Below are 12,257 nucleotides of genomic sequence, written 5' to 3'. Positions count from 1 at the left end.
ATATTTTTTTTCCATGGGTAGTTTTATGAGCCTAGTGATATTTTTTTCCATGGGTAGTTTATGAGCCTAGTGATATTTTTTTCCATGGGTAGTTTATGAGCCTAGTGATATTTTTTCCATGGGTAGTTTATGAGCCTAGTATTTTCTTTTCCATGGGTAGTTTTATGAGCCTAGTGATATTTTTTTTCCATGGGTAGTTTTATGAGCCTAGTGATATTTTCTTTTCCATGGGTAGTTTTATGAGCCTAGTGATATTTTTTTTCCATGGGTAGTTTTATGAGCCTAGTGATATTTTTTTCCATGGGTAGTTTTATGAGCCTAGTGATATTTTCTTTTTCATGGGTAGTTTTATGAGCCTAGTGATATTTTTTTCCATGGGTAGTTTTATGAGCCTAGTGATATTTTTTTTCCATGGGTAGTTTTATGAGCCTAGTGATATTTTTTTCCATGGGTAGTTTTATGAGCCTAGTGATATTTTTTTCCATGGGTAGTTTTATGAGCCTAGTGATATTTTTTTTCATGGGTAGTTTTATGAGCCTAGTGATATTTTTTTTCCATGGGTAGTTTTATGAGCCTAGTGATATTTTTTTCTCGTATAGGTTGTGTGGGTATTTCCATGGGTAGTTTTATGAGCCTAGTGATATTTTTTTTCCATGGGTAGTTTTATGAGCCTAGTGATGATGTGACAAGGCTCCTGCACCATGAACACGAAAAAATACTCATGCGAACCCGACTCATCTCCTTTGTGACCTTTGGAAATAGATGTTGTGAAAGTGCGATAGTGGGTGGTGGTGTCAGGGGAAAGAAAGATCATCAATATAAAAAAATAGGTAATGATTGACCTTGTGACGTAATAGATTTATGATCGTTTTAACTTTCTTTTTCGAGGTCATACGCTTAATTTATTGTTTTTTTTATATTATCGCTGTATGCATAAATTAGTCATGTGCGTGCACTAGGAGATAAAGAAAAGGGCACTTAAGTGATTTATAGAGCGTAAATAACAAGACCAATAAAGCGATTTTCCCTTAACAGCCTGCATTGGACTGGGAAGGGAAGGGAAGGAAAGGAAAGGGAAGGAAATGGAATGGAATGGAATGGTATGGAATGGAATATAATGGAATGGAAGGGCAGGGAAGGGAAGTAAATGGAAGTAAATGAAAGGGAATGGAAATGAATGAAAGGAAATGGAAGGAAATGGAATGGAATGGAATGGAAGGGTAAGGAAATGGAATGGAAGGGAAGGGAAGGGAATGAAATGAAATGGAAGGAAATGGAATGGAATGGAAGGGTAAGGGAATGGAATGGAATGGGATGGAAGGGAAGGGAAGGGAGTGAAAGGAAATGGAATAAAATGGAATGGAAGAGTAAGGGAATGGGATGGAATGGAAGGGAAGGAAGTAAAAGTAAATGGAAGTAAATGAAAGGGAAGGGAAGAGAAGGGAATGAAATGAAATAGAAGGGAATGGAATGGAATAAAAACTAGATAGAGGAAGAAAAGGGAAGGAAAAGAAAGGCTATATGGGAAAGTTAAATGTAAATGAAAGGAAGATGAGTAAATTTAAAAGAAGGGAAAAAAGGAAGGTAGGGAATGGAATAAGAGGGAAGGGAAGGAAAAGGAAAAGAAGGCATATGGAAACGAAGGAAGGGCGTGGTTGTAAAGGGGGAGAAAAAGTAAAATAAAGGAAACTGAAGGAAAATTGAGGGAAGGGTGAGGAAGCTAGTGAGGGAAGGAGAATAAAGTGAAGGGAAAGGTAGGAAAGGAAAGGGAAGGGAAGAAAAAGGAAAAAGTAAAGGAAGGGAAAATAAATAAAAAGAAGCGAAGGGGAGTAAGGGAGGGAAGGGAAAATTAATTAAGCGAAGGGGATGGAAAGCTAAATGAAGTGAAGGGAATAGATTAAACTAAGAGAATGCAAACGTAGAGAGTTATGATTAAGGGAAGGGAAGTGTAGGAAGTATAAACGAAACTAAGGAAATATAATCGTAAAGGAAGTGGAAGGAAGTGAAGTGCGGCGAAAGAAGTGAGGCAAAGAAAATGAAGGGAAGTGAATGGAAGGAAATGGTGAAGGGAAGGGAAGGAAAGGAAGAGACGGGAAGTATTGTGAAAGAAGTGAATTCAAGTGAAGTGAAGAGAAGTGAAGGGAAGAGACGGGAATTGTTGTGAAAGAAATGAATTGAAGGAAAGTGAAGGGAATGAAAGAGAAGTAAAGGAAATGAAATAAGAATGTTGTTAAAGAAGTGAATGCAGGGAAAGTTAAGTGAAGTGAAGGGAAAAGAAGTGAAGGGGAAGAAAGCGAAGGGAAAGTGTTATGAAAGTGTATGCAAGGAAATGAAAGTGAAATGAAGGGAAGGGCAGAGAAGTTAAGTGAAGTGAAGGGGAAGGAAGCGAAGGGAAAGTGTTATGAAAGTGTAAACAAGGGATGGATAGTGAAATGAAGGGAAGGGCAGTGAAGTGAAGGGGAAGAAATTGAAGGGAAAGTGTTATGAAAGTGTAAGCAAGGAAAGGAAAGTGAAATGAAGGGAAGGACAGAGAAGTGCAGGGAAGTGAGGGAAAGAGAAGTGCAGTGAAGTGAAGTGCAGTGAAGTGAAGTGCAGTGAAGAGAAGGGGAGGGAAGGAAAGTGAAATGAAGGGAAGGACAGAGAAGTGCAGGGAAGTGAAGGAAAGAGAAGTGCAGTGAAGTGAAGTGCAGTGAAGGGAAGGGAAGGGAAGGGAAGGAGAGTGAAATGAAGGGAAGGACAGAGAAGTGCAGGGAAGTGAAGGAAAGAGAAGTGCAGTGAAGTGAAATGCAGTGAAGGGAAGTGCAGTGAAGGGAAGGGAAGGGAAGGGAAGGGAAGGGTTAGTGTCGACCACCCTTAACCCGCCCTCCGCATTCCACTGCATCTTTGATAACCACAAATTTACCCTCACTGACTGCCCTTCCCTCCACCCCCTCCTTCCCCTTCCCCCTCCCTCCCCTCCATTACCCATCATTGCCCTCATAACGCCCTCCCTCCTTACCCACCCTTCCCACCACAACCGCCTCCCAGTCTCTCTCTCTCTCTCTCTCTCTCTCTCTCTCTCTCTCTCTCTCTCTCTCTCTCTCTCTCTCTCTCTCTCTCTCTCTCTCTCTCTCTCTCTCTCTCTCCCCCACCACCATTACTGCTTATGCCTGCTTGCTTCCACCACCAGTACCACTACTTCCACTACCACCACCACCACCACCACATCTCCTCCCCCTCCCCTTCCCCCGTTCACCTTCTCATCTCCACTTCCACTTCCAACACACCCACCCCCTCTTCCCCCCCCTCCCCCCCCCCCACCACCACCACCATACGCCAGGTGGTCGCAGCATCCGTCAGCGCCACCTGCGTCAGCCCGGCCTTGTCTCGCCTGGCCGCGGCACACCTGTGAGGCTGCTGGGCTAGGTGAAAAAAAATACCTGCCCCCCTGCAAGCCTTGAGTCAGGGTGCAGCCTCCGCCCCGCCCTGGTCTGACTCACTGACTCACCCACTCACGCACTTCCGCCGCCCACTGTTACCATCATCATCATCATCATTATCATCATCATCATCATCACTACTTGTACTGATGGTGATGTTCGTGGTGATATTGGTGGTGGTGATGCTGCTGCTCCTCCTCTTCCTCCTCGTCCTCCTCCTCCTCCTCCTCCTCCTCCTCCTTCCTGTCTTCCTGTATTCTATTTGTAAGTTTTCCTCCATTTATTTGTTTGTTTGTAAGTGTGTGTCTGTATTTTAGTGAGTATGTGTGTTCTGTCTGTCCATGGCTCTCCGCGTCTGTCTGTCTTTCTATCTCTGTACTCGTTTTGTTTGTCCGTCTGTGTGTCTGTAGGTTTATCTGTGTGTCTCGTGTGTGTCCGTCTGTCTGTCTCTGTCTCCATTATCCTTGCTTTTTCTTCCTCCCGAGACAATCTTCTTCCTAAATCCCTCAAGCCTCGCGTTGTCTTCCTTCCTACGTCTCTCTCTCTCTCTCTCTCTCTCTCTCTCTCTCTCTCTCTCTCTCTCTCTCTCTCTCTCTCTCTCTCTCTCTCTCTCTCTCTCTCTCTCTCTCTCTCTCTCTCCCACACACCACATCACATTACATCACACCACCACCACCACCACCACCACCACCACCACCTTCTTGCTTTGTTCTCCTTTACATCATCCCTTGACTAACCACCATCACCACCACCATCATCACCACCACACAATCACAACATCACCACCCCATGACATACACCACTTCCATCACACAATCACCATCACCACCACCATCACCACTACCACAATAACAGCAACAATTTCCTTCCTCTCTCCCTCCCTCCCTTCCCCCATCCTCATCACCATCCCCACCACCACCTCCACCATCACCCCCTTCCTCGCCCCGCGACCCACACCGCCACCACCCACACCCCGCCCACACCATCGCCCACACACACCCTATTCAGCTAAAAGGAGGAAATCAAGGGAGTATTGTTGAGGATTAGCAGACAGACGGACAGACAGGACGACTGATAGAAAGACAGACTGACAGTGAAATTGACTGCTTCGAAGACGGGACAGACAGGATGAGACACGTTAGACAGACATACAAACGGAGACCCACGAAGACCGGTAGACAGACAGGGTGACAGACATGCAGGGAGGCAGACAGACAGACAGGCGGACGTATAGACAGAAAAAAACAGACAGAATGACAAACCGATAGACAGATAGACAGGCAGCTGTGTCCTTTATAAACGAAGGACACCCCATCTCTCCTTCATCATCCTTCCTCCTTCTCTCCTCTCTTCCTCCTCCTCCTCCTTCCTCCTCCTGGATTCTGCTGATGCCTTACATGGTGTTTCTCTCCTCCTCCTCTTCCTCTTCCTCCTCCACCTCCTCATTATATATATTTTTCTTAAATTATTATTATTTTTTTTTACTCTTTAATTGATCCCGTTTTTCGTCTTCTTTGTATATTATCTTTTATCTCCACTTACTTTAACACTCTCTTTTATACTTATCCTGCTTCTTCTTCCGCCTTCTCTCTTTATTCGTTTTTATCTCCTCTTCCTCCTCCTCCTTCTCTTCCTCTTCCTCCTAATACTAATCCTCATCCTATTGCTCCTCCACCGCCACTAAATCCCCCTCCCTCCCCCCCCCTCGTCTTTGTCTGTCTGTCTCTTTCCCTTCTCATTATTTTACTTTTTTTTTCTAATTATCGTTTCTTATCGCCTTTCCTTTTATGACCTCTACAATGTCCGCACTCTCCTCCTCTTCCTATCTTCCATCTTCCTTCCTCTTTAATGAGTTCTTGTTGTTCTTGTTCTTGTTATTCTTGTTCCTCTTTTTTCTTCTTCCTCTTGTTGTTGTTGTTGTTGTTGTTGTTGTTGTGGTCTTCTTCTTCTTCTTCTTCTACTACTACTACTACTACTACTACTACTACTACTACTACTACTACTACTACTACTACTACTTTTCTCTTCCTTTCTTCTTCTTCTTCTTTTTCTTCTTCATCTTCATCTTCTCCAACTCCCCTTATCTTTCCTTCTTATGGATGTAACCTCCTCCACATCATCATCTTTATCCTCCTCGTCCTCCTCCTCCATTTCCTCCTCCTCCATTTCCTCCTCCTCCTCCTCCTTCAGCCACCTGCAGCGGAGAATGAATGAGTGGGCATGAATGAGGGAGGAGGCGCGGCCATGTGTTGGGGGGTGAAGGAGAGAGAGAGAGAGAGAGGAGGAATGGAAGGAGTGAGAGTGGAGAGATGGCAGGAATGGAAGGAGGGAGAAGGGTGGAGAGGCGTGGAAAATGGAAGGGGAGGAAGGGAGGGAAGATGGGAGAGGAAGAGGAGGAGGAGGAGGAGGAAGAGGAGGAGAGAGAGTGTTTACGTCTTCTCGGGTTCCCTTACATGTCCTTAAGAGTGACCAACCAGGAACTGCTAAACACACACACACACACACACACACACACACACACACACACACACACACAACCACATACTGTACACCAAAACAAACATCCCCCTCTTTCCCTTCCCCCTCCCCCTCCCTTTTCTCCTCCCCTCCCCCCTCCCTTCCTCTTTTCCCCTTTTCCCTTCCCACCTTCATTCATTCTTTCCCCTATTCTCCTTTACACCTCCCTTTCTCCTTTCCTCCTCCTCCTCCTCCTCCTCTTTCTTCCTCTCCCTTCCTCCCCCTTCCTCTCATATTATCATCTCCTTTCCTTCCTCCCCCTTCCATTCATTCATCCCTTACCTCCCACACACACGCAGATCCCCTCCCCCTCCTCCTCCCCCCCTCTCATCATATCATTTTCCCTTCCCCGCCCCCTCCCACACTTTCTCTCTCTCTCTCTCTCTCTCTCTCTCTCTCTCTCTCTCTCTCTCTCTCTCTCTCTCTCTCTCTCTCTCTCTCTCTCTCTCTCTCTCTCTCTCTCTCTCTCTCTCTCTCTCTCTCTCTCTCTCTCTCTCTCTCTCTCTCACATCATTTTCTCATTCTTACGCTCTTTCTCCTCCTCTTCTTCCTCCTCTCCATCAAATCTTTCTCACCTCTGACACCTCCTCCTCCTCCTCCTCCTCCTTTGTTACCTTGCTTCACCTTACCTACACTTCCTGCCTTCCCTAGCTCTTCCTTCCTCTCATTCCTCTATTGCTATTCTCATGATTATCTTTTCCTTATTCTCTTATTCCTCCTTCCCATTCGCAACCTCCCCCCACTACACAATTAATTTTAACTCCCCATTCATTTCCCATTTTTTTTCCTTGATTAAACGTACTACTTTTCATTACGTTACTTTCCCTCTTGTTGTTGTTGTTGTTGTTGTTGTTGTTGTTGTTGTTGTTGTTGTTATTCCTCTCCCCCTCCTCCTCCTCTTCCTCCTCCTCCTTACGTCATATCTACACTCCCCCTCTCCACCTCCTCCCCCCTCCCCCCTTGCATTGCACTCTCCCTTTCTTCCCACCTACTTATAACCCAACCCATGCAGCTCTAATACCCCCTCTCCTCCCCTCCCCTCTCCCCACCCTCCTCAACACACCTGCCCACATGCTCCCCCCCCACCCCCCCCACCCCCGCTGTGCTGTCCAGGTGTGCATCCGGGGACGCCCTTTGTCCTTGTTGTTTATGATTACTGTTGTTGTTTTTTCCCCCAACACGTGTTCATGCTAGCTTTTTTTTTTCGTTTTTTTTTGTCTCCTCCTTTTCCTCCTCCTCCTCCTCCTCCTCCTGTGATGCTGTTGTTTATGTTGTTTTGGATGCTGCTGCTGTGATGTTTGTTTCCTTTTTAGTGACTGAGAGACTTGTTTGTTTTTATGGTTGGTTTGAAGGGATGATTTGCTCGAGGGCTGACTGACTGACTGACTGACTGATTAGAACCCTGCTTGGCTGATTAACTGACTGGCTGGCTGAATGACTGGGCGGATGATGGGTTGGCTCAATGAATGAATGAATGAATGATTGTTGCCTTAAATGAGATCAATGGTGCTACGCTCGAGCTATCGTCGTTATTATCTATCGTTTTATTCATCATTATTGCATACATAAAATCATATGTCTATCCATCTGATCTATCTATCTATATCTATGTTGCTTATCGATCTCTATATTAATTTGCTTATCCATCTATCTATCTACCAGTGTGTTTGTTTATATCTGTTGTATGTATTCCTGTCTGCTTATTCACACACACACACACACACACACACACACACACACACACACACACACAACCCCCCCCCCCCGGCATTAATCTCTCCTTCCTTTTCCATTTCCATTTATTACTCTTCTTTTATCAGTTTCTTTCGTTTGTTTTCATTCCTGTTTGTTGTTTTACCTCTCCACGTATTTACCTGTACATCCCCCCCCCCCCCCCCCCTTCCGTCTCTACCTGTTCCCCCCTCGCCGTGCCCTCCGGCCTCTCACCTGTGTCTTGCCGCTGCGTTCTAATTCCAGCAGGCGGCATTAGGCCAGATTAGGTTACCTGCTCAAGGCCAACCTGTCTGTCCTCCCTACACTCCCTCTCCTCCTCGTTCCCCTCGCCTACTTACCTTTCATCCTTCCACCTGTAACATTTCCCTCATTCCACCTCTAACTTCCCCTCCTTCCATCTCTACCTTTTCTCTCCCTCTCTTCGTTCCCCTTGCTTAGTTACCTTTCATCCTTCCACCTGTAATCTTTCCCTCTTTCCACCTCTAACTTCCCCCTTATCCCTCATCTCCTTCTTCCACCTCTAACCTAACTCCTTTCCACCTCTCTACCTCTTCTCTCCATTCCTGTCTTCAAAGCCCTTATCTTACCTTATTCCTCCCTTTTACCTCCCCTTATCCCTCATCCTCTCCTTCCACCTCTAACCTACCTCCCTTCCACCTTTTTACCTCTTCTCTCCCTTCCTGTCTTCCTAGCCCTTATCTTACCTTATTCCACCCTTTTACTTCCCCTCACTCTCTCCTCCCCTCCACTACCTCCCCTCATATCCGTTACCTCCTCTTACCTCTCCAACACAAGCTTACCTCCCTTCATATCTCCCTTTTACCTCCCCTCATCTCTCCTTTCCTCCCCAACATTATCTTTCATCCCTTATAGCCACTCCTCGCGCTTCATGTCTCCCCTCATCATTTCTTCCCTCCCTCCATCCCCTCATCTCCCCTCATTCCCTTCTCCTTCTCCTCCTCTTTCGTCTTCGCTTCCCTTCACTCCCTTTCTCCTCTCCCCTTCCTCCTATTGTTCTTTCTCCTCCTTCCACCAGCCTCGTACCTTCCCTCCTCTCCCCTCTCCTCCTCTCCCTCCCCTCATTTTTCCCTCCTCTCCCCATACTTCTTTTAATCTTCTGTTTCCTCCTCTTATATATTTTTTACCTCCCCTCCCACCTCATCTTCGTGTAGTTCAAAGAGAGAGAGAGAGAGAGAGAGAGAGGCAAATAATTAAAAGCAGCATAATACACAAAACTCAGGTAAAGGTTTGATTAAAAGTCGCCCAGGTAAAAAAGAAAACAAAGAGGCAGGCGTGGAAAACAAAAGGGATAGAGGAGGAGAAGACACAGGAGGAGGAGGAGGAGGAGGAGGAGACACAGGAGGAGGAGGAAGAGGAGGAGGAGGAATACGAAGCAGGGTTATCCTCATGAAAGTGTAAGTATGTCGGAGGAGGAGGAGGAGGGGAAGGAGGAGGAGGAGGAGGAGGAGGAGGAGACGAGAGAAATAAAGGGAGCGAGAAAGGAGGAAGGAAAAAAGGAACCGTGGCTTTCCTTCACACACACACACACACACACACACACACACACACACACACACACACACACACACATTTCGACGACTCCACTACCACGTTCCCTTCTCTCCTCCTCCTCCTCCTCCTCCTCCTCCTCCTCTTATCCTCCCTACTCCCAGGTTATGTTCCAAGGTAATGCATAATGGGAGTGTGTATCGTGAGTACCTCCTCCTCCACCTCCTCCTCCTCCTCCTGTTACCCTAGCCCACTGCCCCACTCCGCCGCCACAGCCACTCAGCCACTTCTCTCCTATTGTTCCACCCACACCACGCCCACACCCACACGCCTTCCACCCACCGCGTCTCACACCTCATCCCCTCCACCAGCTCCTTACCTCCTTCCTTATCCTACACCCACTGGCTTCTTCTTTCCACCTTTATACCTACTCGCTTCCACCTCCACCTCCTACCCTTACACCCACCCTAACAGGACTTCCACATTTACCTCCATATCATCCACATCTGATCTTTCTGTTGCTGCTACTACTACTACTATTACTACTACTACTACTACTATTACTACTACTATACTACACCATTACACACACACACACACACACACACACACACACACACACACCACTGTTTTACCCCCCATCACCACCACTTTATGGACCCATCTCATCACCCCTCACTATATTATTCACCACTCCCTCCCTCCCCCCTCCACCACACTAACCACACTACAAACTCTATTTCACCACTGCACCACAACACAACACACCCTGCCATCATATTGTACTAACCACAACAGTTCTGCACTATCTCGCCACACCGCACCTTATACTTCATCACAGCAAAACACACAAGAGTTAAAACATGATCCTTTTTTTTTTTTTTTGTTTTTTTTTACGTCTACGCCTATATCACCAGTAGGCTTGCTTGAGGGGCCTGGATGGTAGTCGGCTCCAGCCCGTATTGGCGCAGGCAGGTGTTTTATAGTGGCGCCATCTTCTCTTCTTACCACACTAACCTACTCTAAACCATAATGCAAAATACGCCAGATCACCATTGCATTTCTAGACATCATACAATATACAATTATACATGCATTAAACACACTGTACAATACCACAACCGCATTCCACAGTAAGATTTCTCCGCTACTTTTTACTATTATTTTTTTTTTTTACTCATTGTGACACCATAATTTGTGTACCATAATATTCGTGCACCGTAATTGTGTGCACCATGATATTTTTGTGCCCTATACTCTGGCTCTTTTATCCGCATGGTATCTGTATACTTATTGTAGTTCCAGTAATACAACACCTACAAGCTCACTTACACACACGGAAAACTGCACTATCTTATACGCATACTACAAAACACACAAGATTTTACGCGCACACCCCAGTCTCCACACACACACACACACACACGAAAAAGACATACATTACTACTTCTACTACTGTTTCCACTATATACTACTCTCTCTCTCTCTCTCTCTCTCTCTCTCTCTCTCTCTCTCTCTCTCTCTCTCTCTCTCTCTCTCTCTCTCTCTCTCTCTCTCTCTCTCTCTCTCTCTCTCTCTCTCTCCTTGGCTGTGACACATTGATCTATTGGATGATGATGCTCTCCTCCTTCCAATTTCCTTCCTTCCTTCCTTCCTTCTTTCCCTCGTTCGCCACTTCAAAGAGACCGTGATTTGACTTCCATAAAATATCCTCCAACCCTCGGGAATTGTATCCGATGTGAAATGTGGTTCTCTCTCTCTCTCTCTCTCTCTCTCTCTCTCTCTCTCTCTCTCTCTCTCTCTCTCTCTCTCTCTCTCTCTCTCTCTCTCTCTCTCTCTCTCTCTCTCTCTCTCTCTCTCTCTCTCTCTTTCGTTGATAAAGTGCGTATAAGTGCGTATAACTGTGTGTGTGTGTGTGTGTGTGTGTGTGTGTGTGTGTGTGTGTGTGTGTGTTTATTTATAGGCCTAACCTCATAATGAAGTTTTCAAAAGGATATATTAGTATTATGAACACTTTTTCTTTACTACTTCTATCACCACCACCACCACCACTACTACTACTACTACTACTACTACTACTACTACTACTACTACTACTACTACTACTACTACTACTACTACTACTACAAACCTTCATGGGGGGCGTATCCGTGTGATCAAAACAGGTCCCGTTCATAATGCAGGTAAACAGGTGTTGTTACACGAGAGGAGAAAAATATCCTCCTTGTTATGCCGCGCGGGAGACAGCCTTTGACAGTATCCTTAGCAACCTTTGAGTCTTAGCTCGGAACCTTTAATGATGTCGCGCCTAGATGTCCTTTTTAATGCCTTTCCCGGAAGTCTTATTATCGTAGCTGCTTATTATGGAGGAGTCGAGAATTTCATATGGTGGTGTGTATAGACGACAGAACACCGGGAAGTCCATAGTTATTAGGTTCGAGTCACATAACACCATCACACACTACACAACCGAACCAAAACAGTATCACACAACACCACAACATCACATTACCTACTACACATCACCACTATCACGACCACAGCACCACTAACCACTACTATCACAGTCAACACCACACCACCACAGTAATACCGTAACACACAACAGCACCACCACAACACCACAACATCACATTACGCACTATACACCACCACCACCACCATAACCACAGCGCAGCAAACACCATCACTAACACCTCAGTCAACACAACACCACAGTACCACCATATCACACAACAGATACAGACAGCTTCACCGGCCACAGACTCTCACAGCCACAACACCGCCGCTACCACAATACGTCAACAATACCTCAACGTCCACACAGACATTGACAACGTATAAGCTTCACCCAGACACAGACACACTCACAGCTTCACCCGGCCACAGACACTCACACCCACAGCCCCGCGCCACGCCACTTGCTCAGTACGCACGCTGGTAAGGTTGTGAGGGACACGATCAGCGGATTTACACCACGCGTACACAGGGAGGAGGAGGAGGAGGAGGAGGAGGAGGGTTAAGGATGGAGGAGTAGGACATGGGTGGTGTAGGCGATGTGGTCGGCGGTGGTGGTGG

At 46.2% G+C, this 12,257-nt stretch overlaps 1 protein-coding gene across 2 annotated transcripts in view; it reads right to left on the bottom strand.

Annotated features, from left to right (window-relative positions):
* The window catches only part of LOC126995621 (uncharacterized), a 77,622-nt gene that overhangs the window by 16,946 nt on the left and 48,419 nt on the right, over window positions 1-12,257 (bottom strand). The window contains exons 1-2 of one of the 2 annotated variants that reach the window (XM_050855334.1): window positions 12,077-12,092; window positions 11,311-11,533 (exon numbers count right to left, since the gene is read on the bottom strand). The exons of the other annotated variant lie outside the window; for it this stretch is intronic. Of the exons in view, the coding sequence (XP_050711291.1) occupies window positions 11,311-11,355 (45 nt within the window). The 5' untranslated portion in view covers window positions 11,356-11,533; window positions 12,077-12,092. Of the gene's footprint in view, window positions 1-11,310; window positions 11,534-12,076; window positions 12,093-12,257 lie in introns of those variants that run through there. 2 annotated transcript variants of the gene reach the window in all.

Source organism: Eriocheir sinensis, chromosome 8 (genome assembly GCF_024679095.1).
Source record: "Eriocheir sinensis breed Jianghai 21 chromosome 8, ASM2467909v1, whole genome shotgun sequence".
Taxonomy (NCBI): Eukaryota; Metazoa; Arthropoda; class Malacostraca; order Decapoda; family Varunidae; genus Eriocheir; species Eriocheir sinensis.
This window is presented reverse-complemented; position numbering and strand designations above follow the sequence as displayed.